Genomic DNA, 15188 nt, shown 5'->3' on the forward strand with positions numbered 1-15188 from the left:
GCCTGACATTTTAAATACTCCCTTAAAGTGTTTCTTTGCTCACTGAAGGCGTAATCCTCTGTTAATGCTAAGCAGAGTCCGGGTCGTAACCTTCCTTCTGTCCTTCAGTAATTTAATTTGACAGTTCCTCACATCGTAATTTCCGGAGCGACTAAATTAATCTATTTCCGATGGGAACCTCTTAAAGGCTGCGGTTCGTCAGACAGATGTTAAAGAACACGCTAGACACCGTTCGTCAATTCTCATTGAAATTGAATTGAATTTATTGTCCACAATCGGAAATTCGGCTTACACAGGTCGTAAACGGAATAAAAAAAAGCAATAGTATAAGTATCAGTAGACTGCGATACACATACAGTAATACAAACATATATATACAGCAAGTCCTACAAATAACAAACTCATCTTCTCACTTGTGAATTAAATATATGAGTAGAATTAGGCACAAATGAGTATCTGTAGCGGGCCCTAAGTGTACATGGTGGGCATAAACGCAGTCCAGAGCGGTTGTAAATGTAGTGCTCAAACAAGGTGTGTTGGGTCTTGCATGATTTGTTTCCCTTTATTGCAGACCCTCTCATGGTACAAGCACTCTAACGAAGGTAAGTGAACACCGATTACCCGCTGAGCAACTTTCCTCATGGCTTCAGTCCAGCTCAGGATTCTTTCTTGGAGGGACCACCATTCCTCTGTTTTTTTTTAAACCTATGCCAGATATGAACCTCAGATAATTTCGAGGGTTCATCACAAACGCAGACAATGAAATGCTTGTTTAATACAGACTGGTCTGACAAAGGGGTTACACTTGCCTATCATATCTGACATTATTACATTGTTATGAATCCGGGTGATGATGCTTTTATGCCATCTTCTTCTTTTCCAGATTCCCGGTCAAAGACCTCTGAAGTCGTATCACAGGGTTCACGGGCCACACGGAAGGCGGAGACCAGTACGTTACTCCTACCTCACTGCCACAGACACGACGGAGAATGGTGTATAAATTGCGATCTCTCGGTGCGCCATATTTCAGGGTTCTCTTTTGCTTGGTAATTTCGATCCGATGGCTGCATGGGAATGTTCCGGCTCTGAAGACATCACGGATTCGAGCTCTTTAGTTCACGAGAAGCTGTTCGCTGCTTCCACAGGGAGTTTTAAATGCACATAGGTCATAGAATAGCAGAATTATGATTGTTGGTGAGTAACGGTACCTGCGATGTCCGAGAGGCGGGTGTTCTCGACATTCGCCCCGATGGTCCTGACAGAGGAGCGAGCAAGCAGGAGGTATTGGGACGACATGTGGCGTGATGTCCTAAACTGGAATGGTAAAGCTGATGTTGTCTGACATACTCATAACCTTGTGTAGAAGATTCCAGACGTCTCACCTCTCAAGCCAGAATTCTAGCTAGTTCCACTCCCTGAAGTGAGAAAGTTGAAAAAGAATAAATTGTTTGATTAAATCGGTATTCATTAAATCGGTATTTATTAAAACCATACTATGTGTACAATGGAAGTGCTTAGTCTCCCACCAAACTGACTGTTTTCCAAGAGGGAGCCCTTCCCCATCCATCGAGTCGGCCAATGCCTTGAACACGTTAAATTAGTACGGAATTTGTTAATTTCTCCATCAGTGTTAAGATAGATGATTGTACAATGTAGTTCTCGAATCATGGATGTTACAGTCATTGGGGAGAAGTTTGCATCTTTCCGACTGAGACATGTCCAGTGTTGAACACGAACTTGAAATAGAATTCCCTCTGTTTTACTGAAGAGTTCTGTACCGTTGAAAACTTGGTTTGAATTTAACATGAACATAATATAGACTTCCCTCTGTTTCACTGTAGAGTTCTATACTGTTGAAAACTTGGTTTGAATTGAACATGAACATAAAATAGACTTCCCTCTTTTTCACTGTAGAGTTCTATACCGTTGAAACCTTGGTTTGAATTGAACATGAACATAAAATAGACTTCCTTCTGTTTCACTGAAGAGATAGATACCATTGCAAACATGGTTTGAATTGAACACGAACATGAAATAGACTCCCCTCTGTTACAACGTAGAGTTCTATACCATTGCAAACAAATAGACTCCCCTAGCTGTTTCACTGAAGAAATCTATATCGTTAAATAGACTTCCCTCTGTTTTACTGAAGAGGTCTATACTGTTAAATAGACTTCCCTCTGTTTCACTGTAGAGTTCTATACCGTTGCAAACAAATAGAATCCCCTCTGTTTCACTGAAGAGATCTATACCGTTAAATATACTTTCCTCTGTTTTACTGTGGAGTTCTATACGGTTAAATAGACTTCCCTCTGTTTCACTGTAGAGTTCTATACCGTTTAATAGACTTCCCTGTGTTACTGAAGAGATCTATAGACTTCCCTTTGTTCACTGTAGAGTTCTATACTTTTGCAAACATATAGACTCCCTCCTGTTTTACAGAAGAGATCTATATCGTTAAATAGACTTTCCTCTGTTTTACTAAAGAGATCTATACCGTTAAATAGACTCCCCTCTGTTTCACTGTAGAGATCTATACCATCAAATAGACTCCCCTCTGTTTCACTGTAGAGATCTATACCGTTGCAAACATGGTTTGAATGCTCCCACTGACAGGGTGTTATAAATAACAGTTTACATCCAATCAACAACATTGTTGCATGTCCCACCGAGTTCATGGAATGTACTTTTCATGTTCGCTCACAAACTCTCAGACCTTGATGCTATAATTACAACACTTCCTGGTGGGAATTTGTTGGATTAAAGTGACACAGTGTGCTGTCTTGGTCCATTTGGTGGAGATAACTGTCATTAACAACATCCCCAAGCAGCTAAGAGATCGTTTGTTATTCCACTTGGGAGATACCACAGCTTTTAATGTTTTTTTCACACACACATACATGTTTGTATTACATTCCAACCGAGGACCCCATTGTATTTTCCATTGTTCAAATCCACGTACCCTAACCTTAACAATACCCCACAACAATAGAATTCTTTTGAGGTCGTGGTGATTCTTTAGAAATCACATCCGAGGACCTGGAATTCTTTTGTTCAAGTCCTCGGTCAGATAGAAAAACAAACACACACACACACAAGGAGGAAGACTCGATTGCATCATCCAGCCACATGTGCTTCAGTCGAGTACGTTTTTCTGTATTCATTTAACACAATATTTATTTTCTGTATTACATGGAGATGGGTTTTGCAAATGCTGAAATCTCAAATATTGAACCATCATAAACATGACCTAGTGATCGCATCGGTTTGAATGTCAAACACGGTTAACATTCTATCGTGATAAAACGAAAAGAAAACTATAGAGTCAAAGGTTATGACCCTAGTGATCGCATTATGACATCACAGAATTACCAACATGACTGATCCCAGACAGGACTATTGAACTAGGATATCTCCCAAACGGAACATGATTTTTCTTGCGGAGTGTGGGGGAGTTGTTCTTTACAAATATCTCACTTGTAATAAGCCAAAGATGATGATTGGGTTTGTGTCCCCTACAAAAGTTATCACTGTTACTGCCCTTGCCCCTCCCCCCCCCCCCAATAAAATAATAGGTCAGAAAGTCAGAGAATGGTCAACCATTTTCAAAGTTCAACCATAATTTTTACTTCCACTATAAAACTAAGTTATCGCCATGGAGAGATTTTATCGTCTATTTAATAAATCCTAACTGGTCAAGAAAAATCTGGAGGACCAGAGCCTCTAGGAAAAGACATTTGGAAACTTCCATCAGTCTTTATCGTGCTGAAATTTGGGGTGAATACCGATCACCTTAAACATCATCAGTTCAGTAATAATAGTGAACAATGTTCTAACTTTGATTCAAATTTTTCAAAGTGAAGCTTTTAGTAGTATTTGCAAGAATTAAATATCACGTAAGGAGCATCGTGTGCATGATAAAAGTCGGCAAGGTCGTTGGACTTGAGGGAATTTTGTCGACCACTCCTGTGTTGTTTTTTTGAGATCATAACCATCCTAATAATGAAGAACACAAGTAATATATGAGAAGGCTAATCGAGTCACGCAGATTCTTGCAATTGACTCCAGAATATGCTGACATTATTCCATAGTTCTTTTCTTGGCTCATAACCCCTCATGCTCTTCTAACTCCTTCCTATCCCCTTCCAACTTCTCCCTTCTCACTCTGTGCCCTTTCCACTCCTCCCCCCCCCCTCCCTCCCCCGGTTTTCATGCATCCCCATCACCTCGATGCTGTGATTTATCCTACAAATCTTGTTTATCAGTAAGAATGGTGGAAAATGTCAGATATTGATAAATAGCAAAACTCGAGGACAAAAGAAAACCCAGAAAAGTGCTGAATCTTGTAAATATTGTTATTATTCAAGAGTATATACATTGTTGGTTGATATGCTATTTACACAGCTTGCAGGGAAGTTAGCTCATTCCCTGATTCATTAAAAGGGAAGATAGATACGTGCTGGGAATCGGGAAGTGAAAACAATCCTTATTTATTAAATACTCGTTTGAGAACGACTAGTACACTGCAGGCATTTACTCGAGGAAGATAATGTATGTCAACATTCCCGTCTTTTGACTCGCACGGACAGACAAAGGAATGACGTTAACCCGGAGATAATTTGACCTTATCATAGCACAGAATTTTATTCCTTTTTCCTTTGACGTAATATTTTGCTAACCTCTGTAACCCACTTTTGGTCAGTTGTTTTTCATATCAAATTCTGCTTATTTCAAAGTAATCTTGCTTTAGCCTTTCACTTTATCTGAAAGTGTATGTTCTAACATCTGACCCCTACACAGACTATAAAGAAAGGGGGAAAAAATCATTGGTTGTTTCAATTTAATATTGAGTCCAGTCACTTCCAAGGAATAATTGTCCTGACTGGATTCGAACCAGGGACCGGATTCGAACCAGTGCCGAATTTGAACTGATGACCGGAATCGAACCGGTGACTGGAGTCGCTACTGTTTCTGTGTGACAAACAACAAACGCACAAATCATTTTTGAGTGCTTCAATTTTGGGGGAATTGGTCATACGGTCTTGACACATGACAAGACTGCATCTGAATACGTACTCAAAGTTTAAGCTGAGTTGGACACATCTTGCATCTGATCGAAACGTCATTCAAGGCTCATGTGAAGGAAAAGTGGAATTTACTTCATAATCCCATGTTGAATTTTTGTTTTTACTTACCCTTAAGTCTTAGCCTTCAAAGTATCTGAAAGTGTATGTGATGGCTATTATGCAACTCTATATGCATAGGGGACTGTGATGTCATCAGGGGTTACTGTGATGTCATCAGGGGTTACTGTGATGTCATCAGGGGAGACTGTGATGTCATCAGGGGTTACTGTGATGTCATCAGGGGAGACTGTGATGTCATCAGGGGAGACTGTGATGTCATCAGGGGTTACTGTGATGTCATCAGTGGTTGTTACTGTGGAGCAGATTCCAGCTGTAGTTACTTCTTCTAGCTTAGAATGCTTGCATATACAACCCCAAAGGACAAAGTGTGCATTAGATTTTCACAAAGTTTCAGGTCAGGAGGAATCTTGTCATTTGAAAGCTGGTTTTTACTATTCACCACAGTTCTTGTGCCTGGGTTTGAAATGTTACAGAATGTAAGTTGATCTCATTGTGGCAAAAAAAATATTGTGGTATTATAATTTATTGGTTCATGGTAGATTCGGATTGTTGGTATCATTGGAATCATTGTTATTGATAATAATTTCAGGTGTTAGAATAAATATTTATTATTAAATAAAATATTATTTATTTTTATGATTATGATTATAATGAATGCAATATGCACTTCTTTGTTTTGAAAAAAAGCGGCTTTCAATTTCTGGAAAGCTTACAAAACCATTTCTTCTAGGCAGTCTAGTTTATCCCACATAATTGAGGAAAGACGAGTCACTAAACGAGGGAAAATTTCAAACATCAACTGAAAACGGAGAAACCAGTGGTGGATGACAAAACAAGATTTTTTTTTTCAATTTAAACTGGTGAGGGTTTTTTTATTTTTCTTCTTTCTTTCTGTTTTTGTTTTCCATTCTGGTGTATTTAGAGCAAGATAATAGTTTATTGCAAAAATTTAACTTCGGTGTGATTTGTTGCGGAGTATATGGATGGAAGTACTGATACGGTTCCAAATTGCGAACTAGAGAATTGTTTGAACATGACAAAGATATCTTTGCTCATTAACCCATGAAGGAAGCCAATTCATACTATTCTGTTTCTCCCTTGTCGTATGTATCTTTCTTCGTTAAATTTACGAAGAAAAACATGACCACGGGATCGCAGAATGCTTCAGGGTATGATCGTACGTCGGGTAACGAACACCGATGAAAGTACGCCCGCAAATCTGCCTGAAAGGATGACTTTTAAGGCCGAAAATAAATTTTTGTATATTTGTAGATCAATGGAAACCACGGTTATTAGTCCAGAAGGTATTTCTATACCACCTTTAAGCATTGAGAAATGACACTTTAACATTCTGATGGTTCATCAAGTAAAGTGACTGGATTATGTAGTCTATTACACAAGACCATTCATTCAGCTCCTCGGATGCAAAGTGGACACCGTATAGGAACCAGAATGCAAAATGCATTGAGGTTTCGATGACTTCAATGCACTAGACTTCTGCTTGTTAGTATAACCAGAACCAGCTGTTGGTTACAATACCACGTACGACTTGGATCTGGTATTGTTACTCAGACCACAGTATTATTACTACATTAGCACATGCTTTATCTATATTCTCCTTTTCACCCAAGTTTACCTGAAGGACTTCAAGTAAGTCCTTTTAGCAGTGTTGCAACAAGTCATGATTTAAGTCACTGAATATCAAATGATGAAATGACTCAAAGAAGAGGTGTACCCCCATGGTCACTGAAGTGGACTTCCATGAAGTGGGCACTGGGGGGTCCTCCTCCAAGAAGAAAAAGTTGTTTGATCAACAAATGGTGCATCGTAAGGCATGTTTAATTCGGTCTATAATCACGTGCAAACACAATATTGTGCTAACGACTAGTTTTGGCATTTTCATGTGAGGTTGAAGAGGGGGAGGTGTACATCCCCAACCCCCCCCCCCCTGCACCCCCCCTCCGGATCCACACCTGCTGTTTTAATCCCTATATGTATGAATATGAATTCCATGTTTGGAATACTTATAATGATGATGTTTGAAGCTGGACTATTTATCACTTTTTTAGCTTTAATTATAAATATCTGTTTTTACTAACTAAAATTAAGATGATTAATTTACTTTGCCTTATTTATTGCTTCTCTCTGTATATAGCTAATCTATGCAAGCTTTCATGTACATCCATGGCTAATCATATTGAACAAAAAAAAGGGTTGGAAAAATAAGAGCTGAATGGTTTGTAAATATTGAAAGTGAATATTATGTATAAAAAAGACAAAACAAAATCTATGAGACATTCTAATGAATATGTTGCTATATAGTGTGCTTCACATCTGCAAGTCATGTTGTCTTTTCTTAATTGTTTGGTTTTGATGTTTTTTTTACCTATTGCCAATAAGTTGGATCATCGATCAATTGGATAATTGAAAATAGGAAAATTAATCAACATAATTGAGAAAATATCAACAAACTCTTAATCCCTGTAGCAATAAGAAATGCCATATCAAGCCATCTCCCCACTTTCCCTCTACTCATACCCCCTCCCCACTCCACCCAAGCCTGCCCCACCTCAATAGGTGGTGAAGGGATTACATACTATTATTGTTTCTTAATCAAAAGATTCAGCAGGATTCTTAATTGAAATTAAGGAAACTAACTTAATTCTTCACACTGTGACTATTTACACATGGTTTAACTGTTTACAGGTATGATGACAACCAATTGTAAAACGTGGCTAAAAAGGAAGGGGTAGGGGGGGTCGTTCCTGTTAGAAATTTTGAGAAAATAGAAAAATATTTTCCTCCAACCCTAAACTTTCACCCAGCATCTCATTCCTCAGATGGAATGCTCTGGTTACACATCTAGCCCTGACACGCTGTCCTCTTCCCTCCCACCCCTTCCCCACCCCTCCCGATTTCCCTACTCCTTTTTTTATTTCTTTTCCACTTAAATTTCTTTCTTCATTTCCACCATCGTTCCTTCTTTACAGTTTTCTCAAAACCATATCTTTTACCTTTCCTTCCCGTGATCTTTTGCGTGCTCTAGCCCCCTCCCCCCTTGGACACCTTGTTCCTCCCTTCGACTGACCCCAACCTATGATATAAAGTTCAATCCTATAGCATTAGTAACAATGATAAATACAAGCACTGTGCAGCCAGAATAGAACCTTAACAATGACCCTCACAGATATGGGAGAACAGAATACCAGATGGTCGGTTCTGAGATAATCTATTACTGTATAGCGTCCTCTAACTAGGACAAAGTTTTGCTCTGTTCCCTCCAATGAGCCCTATTCATGAACTCAAAAAGTAGTAATCGATTTGGAGAAGAAAAAAAGATGGTATAATTTCAAAGGTTGTTTAAGGAAATCATATCCCACCCAAAATAAAAGGTGTTATCACCAGGGAAGCTGTTGTTTGGATGAATCGCTGTTTCTTGGACAAGTCTATGCAAGTCCTCGCTCTAAACAATATCCTTGTTGTCTTGGTAACTCAAGTTCACCCGCCCTCAATTTTATTCTTCAATGCACAGGTAAATATTAATGATAATAGGCTTTCTACAGTGAAAGGCGTAACGCTGCATATTGTGTTGAATCCAACACACGGTGACCTTTAACGTGACTATGTAATGATCGTTAACATGTGCTGGATGTAGTATTTCTGTTTATTGTCTTTAATAAATTTTACGAGTAACTTACCGTGTGCTATTTGAATCATTATATCCGTGATAAACCCAGCTAACCTTGCGAGAACATTCTCTTCCCGATGTTGCCTATAGCGAAACAAATTGAGCATATATTAGTCTGTTTATGAATGCAGGTACCATGATGCGATGCTTCGGGTTGCGGCGTTATTTTAAAATGCCCCTTTCAAGAATAGATACGGCAATTGTATAAGTTATGGTAGCTAAAGGCCGTCAGTATTCTACACACATTTAGCATGCTAAGATTTGCTAAATATTTCAAATTTTTTAAATGTGTCTGTTATGATTCGGCCTCTCCACGTTTTTTCCCAGAGAGAAGAGATCACACAGAGTTAGACCCAGGGGGTTGGAGCCCGGGGGGGGGCACTGTGGGCACGTTTATTTTTCCAAAATAGCAAATGTGCCCTACTGGCAAATAAAATGTGCCCCTTTGATGAAAAACTGTCTTTTGGATATCTTAAGCCTTTGTTAATTTTAATATCTAATTTGAATTATTTATTTTTAGTCTGTACATGCTATTTTTAAAATGGCATCCCATATCTTTTTGTAGCACGGTTAACAATTAAACAACCTCAATAAATAGCATTGATAGCATACTTACACATCATATATATTTGAGTGATATGGCCGGTGTGTATCGGTTTATAGTATAACGAGTGGTGGTTTTGGAATGAGAAAGTGCCCCTCTGATGTTGTGCCCCCCCCCCCACTTTTTGGAAGCTTCCTCCCCCTCCTGGTTAGACCAATTAATATCGAAGAGAAGAACAAATGACACGAGGGTGGCATTAGAAAATTATTGTTAAACTTTGAACATGACTGACCATTTTTTGACTTAATAATAATAGTAAATAATAATAATAATAAATATTAATAATAATAATGATGATAATAATAATAATAATAATAATGATAATAATAATAATAATGATAATGATAATAATGATAATAATAAGAATACTAATAATAATAATGATAATGATAATAATAATAATAATGAGGATTTATAAAGCGCAGACATATCCACCGATAACATGGTGCATCACAAAATACCCTGGTCAATGATGACCTGTCAAACATAGAGACAATCCCTCCACATGGCAGCAGCTAAACAGTGCCCGGCTGACAGTTTTATCTCACATGTCCCCATTTTATACAACCTGTGTGAAGAGAGGCAAAGGAGAAAAAGTGCCTTTCCCAAGGACACAATTCAATGATTTGGCAAGACTCGAACCTGCAAGCCTTAGATCACAAGTCCACTGCCTTAACCACTTGACCACAATGCGTTCTCTAGCATATTTAACAGAAATACTGATGGACGGTTTACTCCCAACAAAATCGCAATTAATAAGGAATGACGACGTCAGGCACAACCATGAAATATTAACAATATAATAAAATATAACACTCAATTTGTTTATGACACAACACTTTAGTGTTTTGAATTAAAAATTAGAAATTTGAGAAATCGGCCATTTGGAGAAAACGAATGGTTGTAATAACAAAACACGGACGGATCCAGGATCTTAGACAGATGGGATTTGGCCCTATAGCTCCCCCCCCCCCCACACACACACCCAAATACTCTATATCCATGTACAGGGTCTGGGGGTCCCTCGCCGAGAATTTCTTTTGAAATTTGAGACTCCAAATGATCTACTCTGAACCGTATATTTAGAATATGTTTTCTTCAATTATAGGTTCAAACGCAAGATTGTATTTATAACCATTTTTTTGTCTTTTTTGTAAGTGTGTGACCCCCCCCCTCCCCCAATCTCATTCCCCTGGATCATCGCCTGTATTAGAGGTCTCGCTTTAATTATAGACTGAATGTTATTCGACGATATGTAGCTATTACATGACTGCAGCTGAGAATGTTCCACAATTAAGAGGCCAGCTTTTCAAAGAAGATACAAAACTTGAGATGGTATACGTGGTAGTTGTTCTGCATCACGCCATCCAACATATATATTCCCAAACAAAATTTCGTTTTGCGACAGTGGTCTTCAATTATTTAAGTTTTTGTATGTGTATATGCGCATGTACGTACGTGTGTGCTCGCGCGCACGAGCGCGCGCGAGCGGCACTTTAAAAAATACACTACCAATCTGAATATTTGGTGTCCGAAGAATAAAACTTATTGCAAAATACTATTATATTTTGCGACTGAACTGTAAACTCAAATTTATAGAAAAAAGAAAGATAAAAAAGAGAATGTTTTCGCCATGCTCGCTTCTTATAGTAGGATTATTATATAACTGAGGATGGACGAATCCTGATTCCCACTTTTACCTTGTTTTGATTTTGGGGAGGTGGAGGGGGTGGGGGAGGAGGAATAGGACGGGGTGATTGGTACCAATTTTTAGCAGTGTCACGAAGCATATTGGAATATAACGCAAAATGAGATAGCAAGTGTTTAAATTCCGACATTCTCCTCATGCCAGGGTCTCCCCCTCTCTCTTTTTTGAGGGCGTATACATGCAAAAATGGTGTCATCATACACTTCCCTCATTTGAACTACATTGTGCAGTACAAGCTTTCATTGTTTTTTAGGATATGTTATTAAAATGTAAATCAATTGGAAGACAGCACAAAAAAGTTGAAAAGGATAACACATTTTTGATTGGCTGAAGAAAGCATCGTTGTGAAAATTTTCATCCAATTTTCTAGAAAAACAAAAATTGAAGTTAAAATGTTTTGTACCAAAATGTGAACGAAGGCAAGCAGGTGTGATGTCATATACATTCTGGCTAAAAAACTTTGTTTTGCATAGAAAAATGCTAATTGAATTAGGAGCAAGAGTGACCATTAATTGATTTCTAGCAAATTTGGGGTTCAATACAGTTAACCTTTACTAGCCATGCAAAAGCATCGTCTCCAGTTGGAAGAAAGTACGCCAACATTAATATAACACTAAACACAGCCAATAGACATTATAATGCGGTCATTGCTAATGTTTCCCGCCATTCGCAATAATCGATATCACGTTTCAGGCATGCGCAGACTAGTCATGTATTACCCTATTGAGAAAAAACCGTTTGCTAAGCGCAGCAGAGTGAACATTGAACAATTATGACTTATAATAAATATATATTTTGCGTTTGGTTCTGCCCAAGTTGTAACTTGGTTTCTTTCATTCAATAAAGTACCATTTTTAGATGATATCTATTTCCCCGACAAATGAAATGATTCTTATTATGCGAGTGATAAAGAAATTGGTTTTGTTTCTCGACCATTTTACACATGTATAGACTTGTAGCACTGCATGGTATCATAACTTCATTTGCTCATTTCATAGGCGTATGGAGAAATTTCTCTGTTAGGCGGAAGTTTCTGACCTGTTCCATCCATGCCCATACCCAACCAAAATATCCATTAATTTTGTATGTGTATGTATTATAGGCAACTTGTTACTCTTATAGCCTATCGTGTAGGCCTATATAGTTTGATTGTTAATAGGGTGGGGTGGGCACAATTGCATACAGAGCATCCCATACTATGACCCATGGTCGAGTCAAGTTATTAACATTTGACCAGATGGGCCGTTTTGTGACGAAAGCATATCTAGATCGTGTAATTGGTTCATCTTTTGCAATTCTTTTTTATTGTTGTTGTATAATTCCCACCTATACTATGGTATGGTATGGCATGGTTTGGTATGGTATGGTATGGTTTGGTATGGTATGGTATGGTATGGCATGGCATGGCATGGTGTGGTGTGGTATGGTTTGGTATGGTTTGGTATGGTATGGTATGGAATGTTATGGTATGGTATGGAATGGTATGGAATGGTATGGTATGGTATGGTATGGTTTGGTATGTTATGGTATGGTATGTTATGGTATAGTATGATATGGTATGGTTTGGTATGGTATGGTATGGCTTGGTAAGGTATGGTTTGGTATGGTATGGTATGGTATGGTTTGGTATGGTATGGATTGGTATGGTATGGTATGGTTTGGTATGGTATGGTATGGCATGGCATGGTATGGTTTGGTATGGTATGGTATGGTTTGGTTTGGTATGGTATGGTATGGCATGGTAGGGTACGGTGCGGTATGGTATGGTATTGTAGGGTATGGTATGGTATGGTATAGTATGGTATGGTACGGTACAGTACAGAAGGTATTTTGGGGTAAACATTTGTGGTCGGAATTTGATGTCCACTAGTACCAGTAAGCTGCTTTAAACTTAAGCCAACTCTCAAGGCTAACATTATATCGAACGTTTTTCTCTCACCTTATAAAGAAGAAACCTTCTAAGCTATGTACTGTACTTATCAAGGTTAGGGTGATTTTTAGTCTGAACTATATGAATGATTAAACCAAAATATATCTCTTCCTGAAATAACCATGCTGCATGCACGTTGTCAATAAATGAATCAGACATTTCTCATTTTCATTTTATTTATCATATTCTGTTTCTTCCTTTTTTTCCCCCTTCTTTTTTGTACCTGTCGCAGTCATGAGATCAATAAAGAACAACAAATATATGACGAATGTTTTTTTGACGAAAATCGTGCTGTATATAAGAAAAGTTTAAGATAAAAAAAGAAGACAAATTCCTTTCATGTTTCAAGGTCATTTCTATAGCGATAAAAAATGTTTCCTTATCAGCATCCATCCTTTGAGAATTGTGCTTGCCTTGATGGTTTAACATCAATCGAGGCTTCCTCGGATATTTTTTTTAAACCGACTGCTAATCAGACTGCACGCGACTGACTCATTTCACTAAATATAACCTTGAAAGTTAGGCAGTTGCAGATCCATCAATGTCATTCCATGTATCTGATGCATAGTTTTGTCCAGATGCTTCTTAACTCCAAAAGAGATCTCTCTGATAAAACATGTAATGATTGGAAGCACAATTTTGCTTACAGACCGTCAGGTAAGGTAAGGTAGGGTATTTGATATATATATATATATATATATATATATATATATAGGTAGGGTATTTGATATATATATATATATATCGAATACCCTACCTTACGTACCTTATGTATATGTATATATATATATATATAATATATATGTAATATATATATAATATATATATGTATATAATATTAAAGAAATGGAGGTAACCACAAATGCAAATGAATATATATAAATAATTGCAATTGTAGTGAGTTGGAAAATCCAGAACAGTGAAAAAACTTCAAGCCTCCACCGGGATTCGAACCCGGGCCTCCCGCTTTATATGCGGACACCCTAACCGATACAGGTGACAAACCCCTACAGTGGAATCACGACCTTCCTTACCGGTTTCGAACCTCTGGACATACAATCACCGTTCATAGCCTAGTGATTGGATAATCTTTCCGTTATCTCCAAAAGTGACTCATTGTACGTCTGTGATGTCAGCACGGTAGTGTAACCGTACCAAACGGTTACATCTTTTCTTTACAGGAACACAGTAGACAGCAGATCGATGAACACTAGCCGATCATATACCCAGTCTCTTTCGAGGGGACCGGGTGATACGGTACCTCATTTGAGGTAACATTGCCATGATACGGTTACAATCTCGATGTAAGGGGACTGACGTTGAGAGTGGATCAAGTTGTTTTGTTTTCGTGCAAAACGCTCCATGGGGTGACTCTTCCCTTTAAAGGAGGCCTAATATGCTATTCTAATCTTCTTCTTCGATTTATCCTTGAAACCTTCTAGATATGAAATGCTTGCTTATTATAGCTGTCAATATTCTACTCCGTTGGAATTTCATTAAGATGCAATATCATTTTACTCTTTGTATAAATGATCACACATACACACACAAAATAAGAATACATAAACACCCTCGTCCAAATTAACCTGATGACATCAGCTACTCTGCGGTTGCCAGATGTATTGACAAAGTATTATCAAATTTAAAACAAAATAAAACAAAAACTGTTAGCAAACTGCTTATCCACTAAAGTGCCTGTATGAGAATGTGTAAAAGTAGGTGGGCATGACGTTTCGATCCTAGCAGGATCTTCTTCAGAGGCTGAATGACAAGTAACAAGGGACAAATACAAACACAGAATACAGATAGGTTGAACAAAAAAGAGATTGATATAAGAGGAATAGTTGACAAAGGATGGAGAGAATAAAGAGACCAATAGGGGGAAGATGAGAGGTAGAAACAGACAGAAAGACAACAGACTTGATGATTCCTCGACAAATTTTATATGAGAACATTTGACAAATGTTGACCTCAAATGACCGTCGACCTTCACTGATTTCAATTGCATTCTTGTACTGAGTAAGGGGGATCTGCATGTCAAGTATGAACTTACTTCATCCCAGCTTCACTGTCGTGTTTGGAAGGTGTTCACTTTTCATACCCTGGCTTCT

The 15188-nt window shown here is 38.1% G+C and overlaps 1 protein-coding gene across 3 annotated transcripts in view; it reads left to right on the forward strand.

Annotated features, from left to right (window-relative positions):
- The window catches only part of LOC139966176 (uncharacterized), a 42282-nt gene extending 40386 nt beyond the window's left edge, over positions 1-1896 (forward strand). For all 3 annotated transcript variants that reach the window (XM_071968948.1, XM_071968958.1, XM_071968964.1), the window contains one exon: positions 884-1896. In XM_071968948.1, coding sequence (XP_071825049.1) covers positions 884-1000 — 117 coding nt within the window. In that variant the 3' untranslated portion in view covers positions 1001-1896. The remainder of the gene's footprint in view (positions 1-883) is intronic.
- Positions 1897-15188: the final 13292 nt, after the last annotated feature.

Source organism: Apostichopus japonicus, chromosome 1, assembly GCF_037975245.1.
Source record: "Apostichopus japonicus isolate 1M-3 chromosome 1, ASM3797524v1, whole genome shotgun sequence".
Lineage (NCBI taxonomy): Eukaryota > Metazoa > Echinodermata > Holothuroidea > Aspidochirotida > Stichopodidae > Apostichopus > Apostichopus japonicus.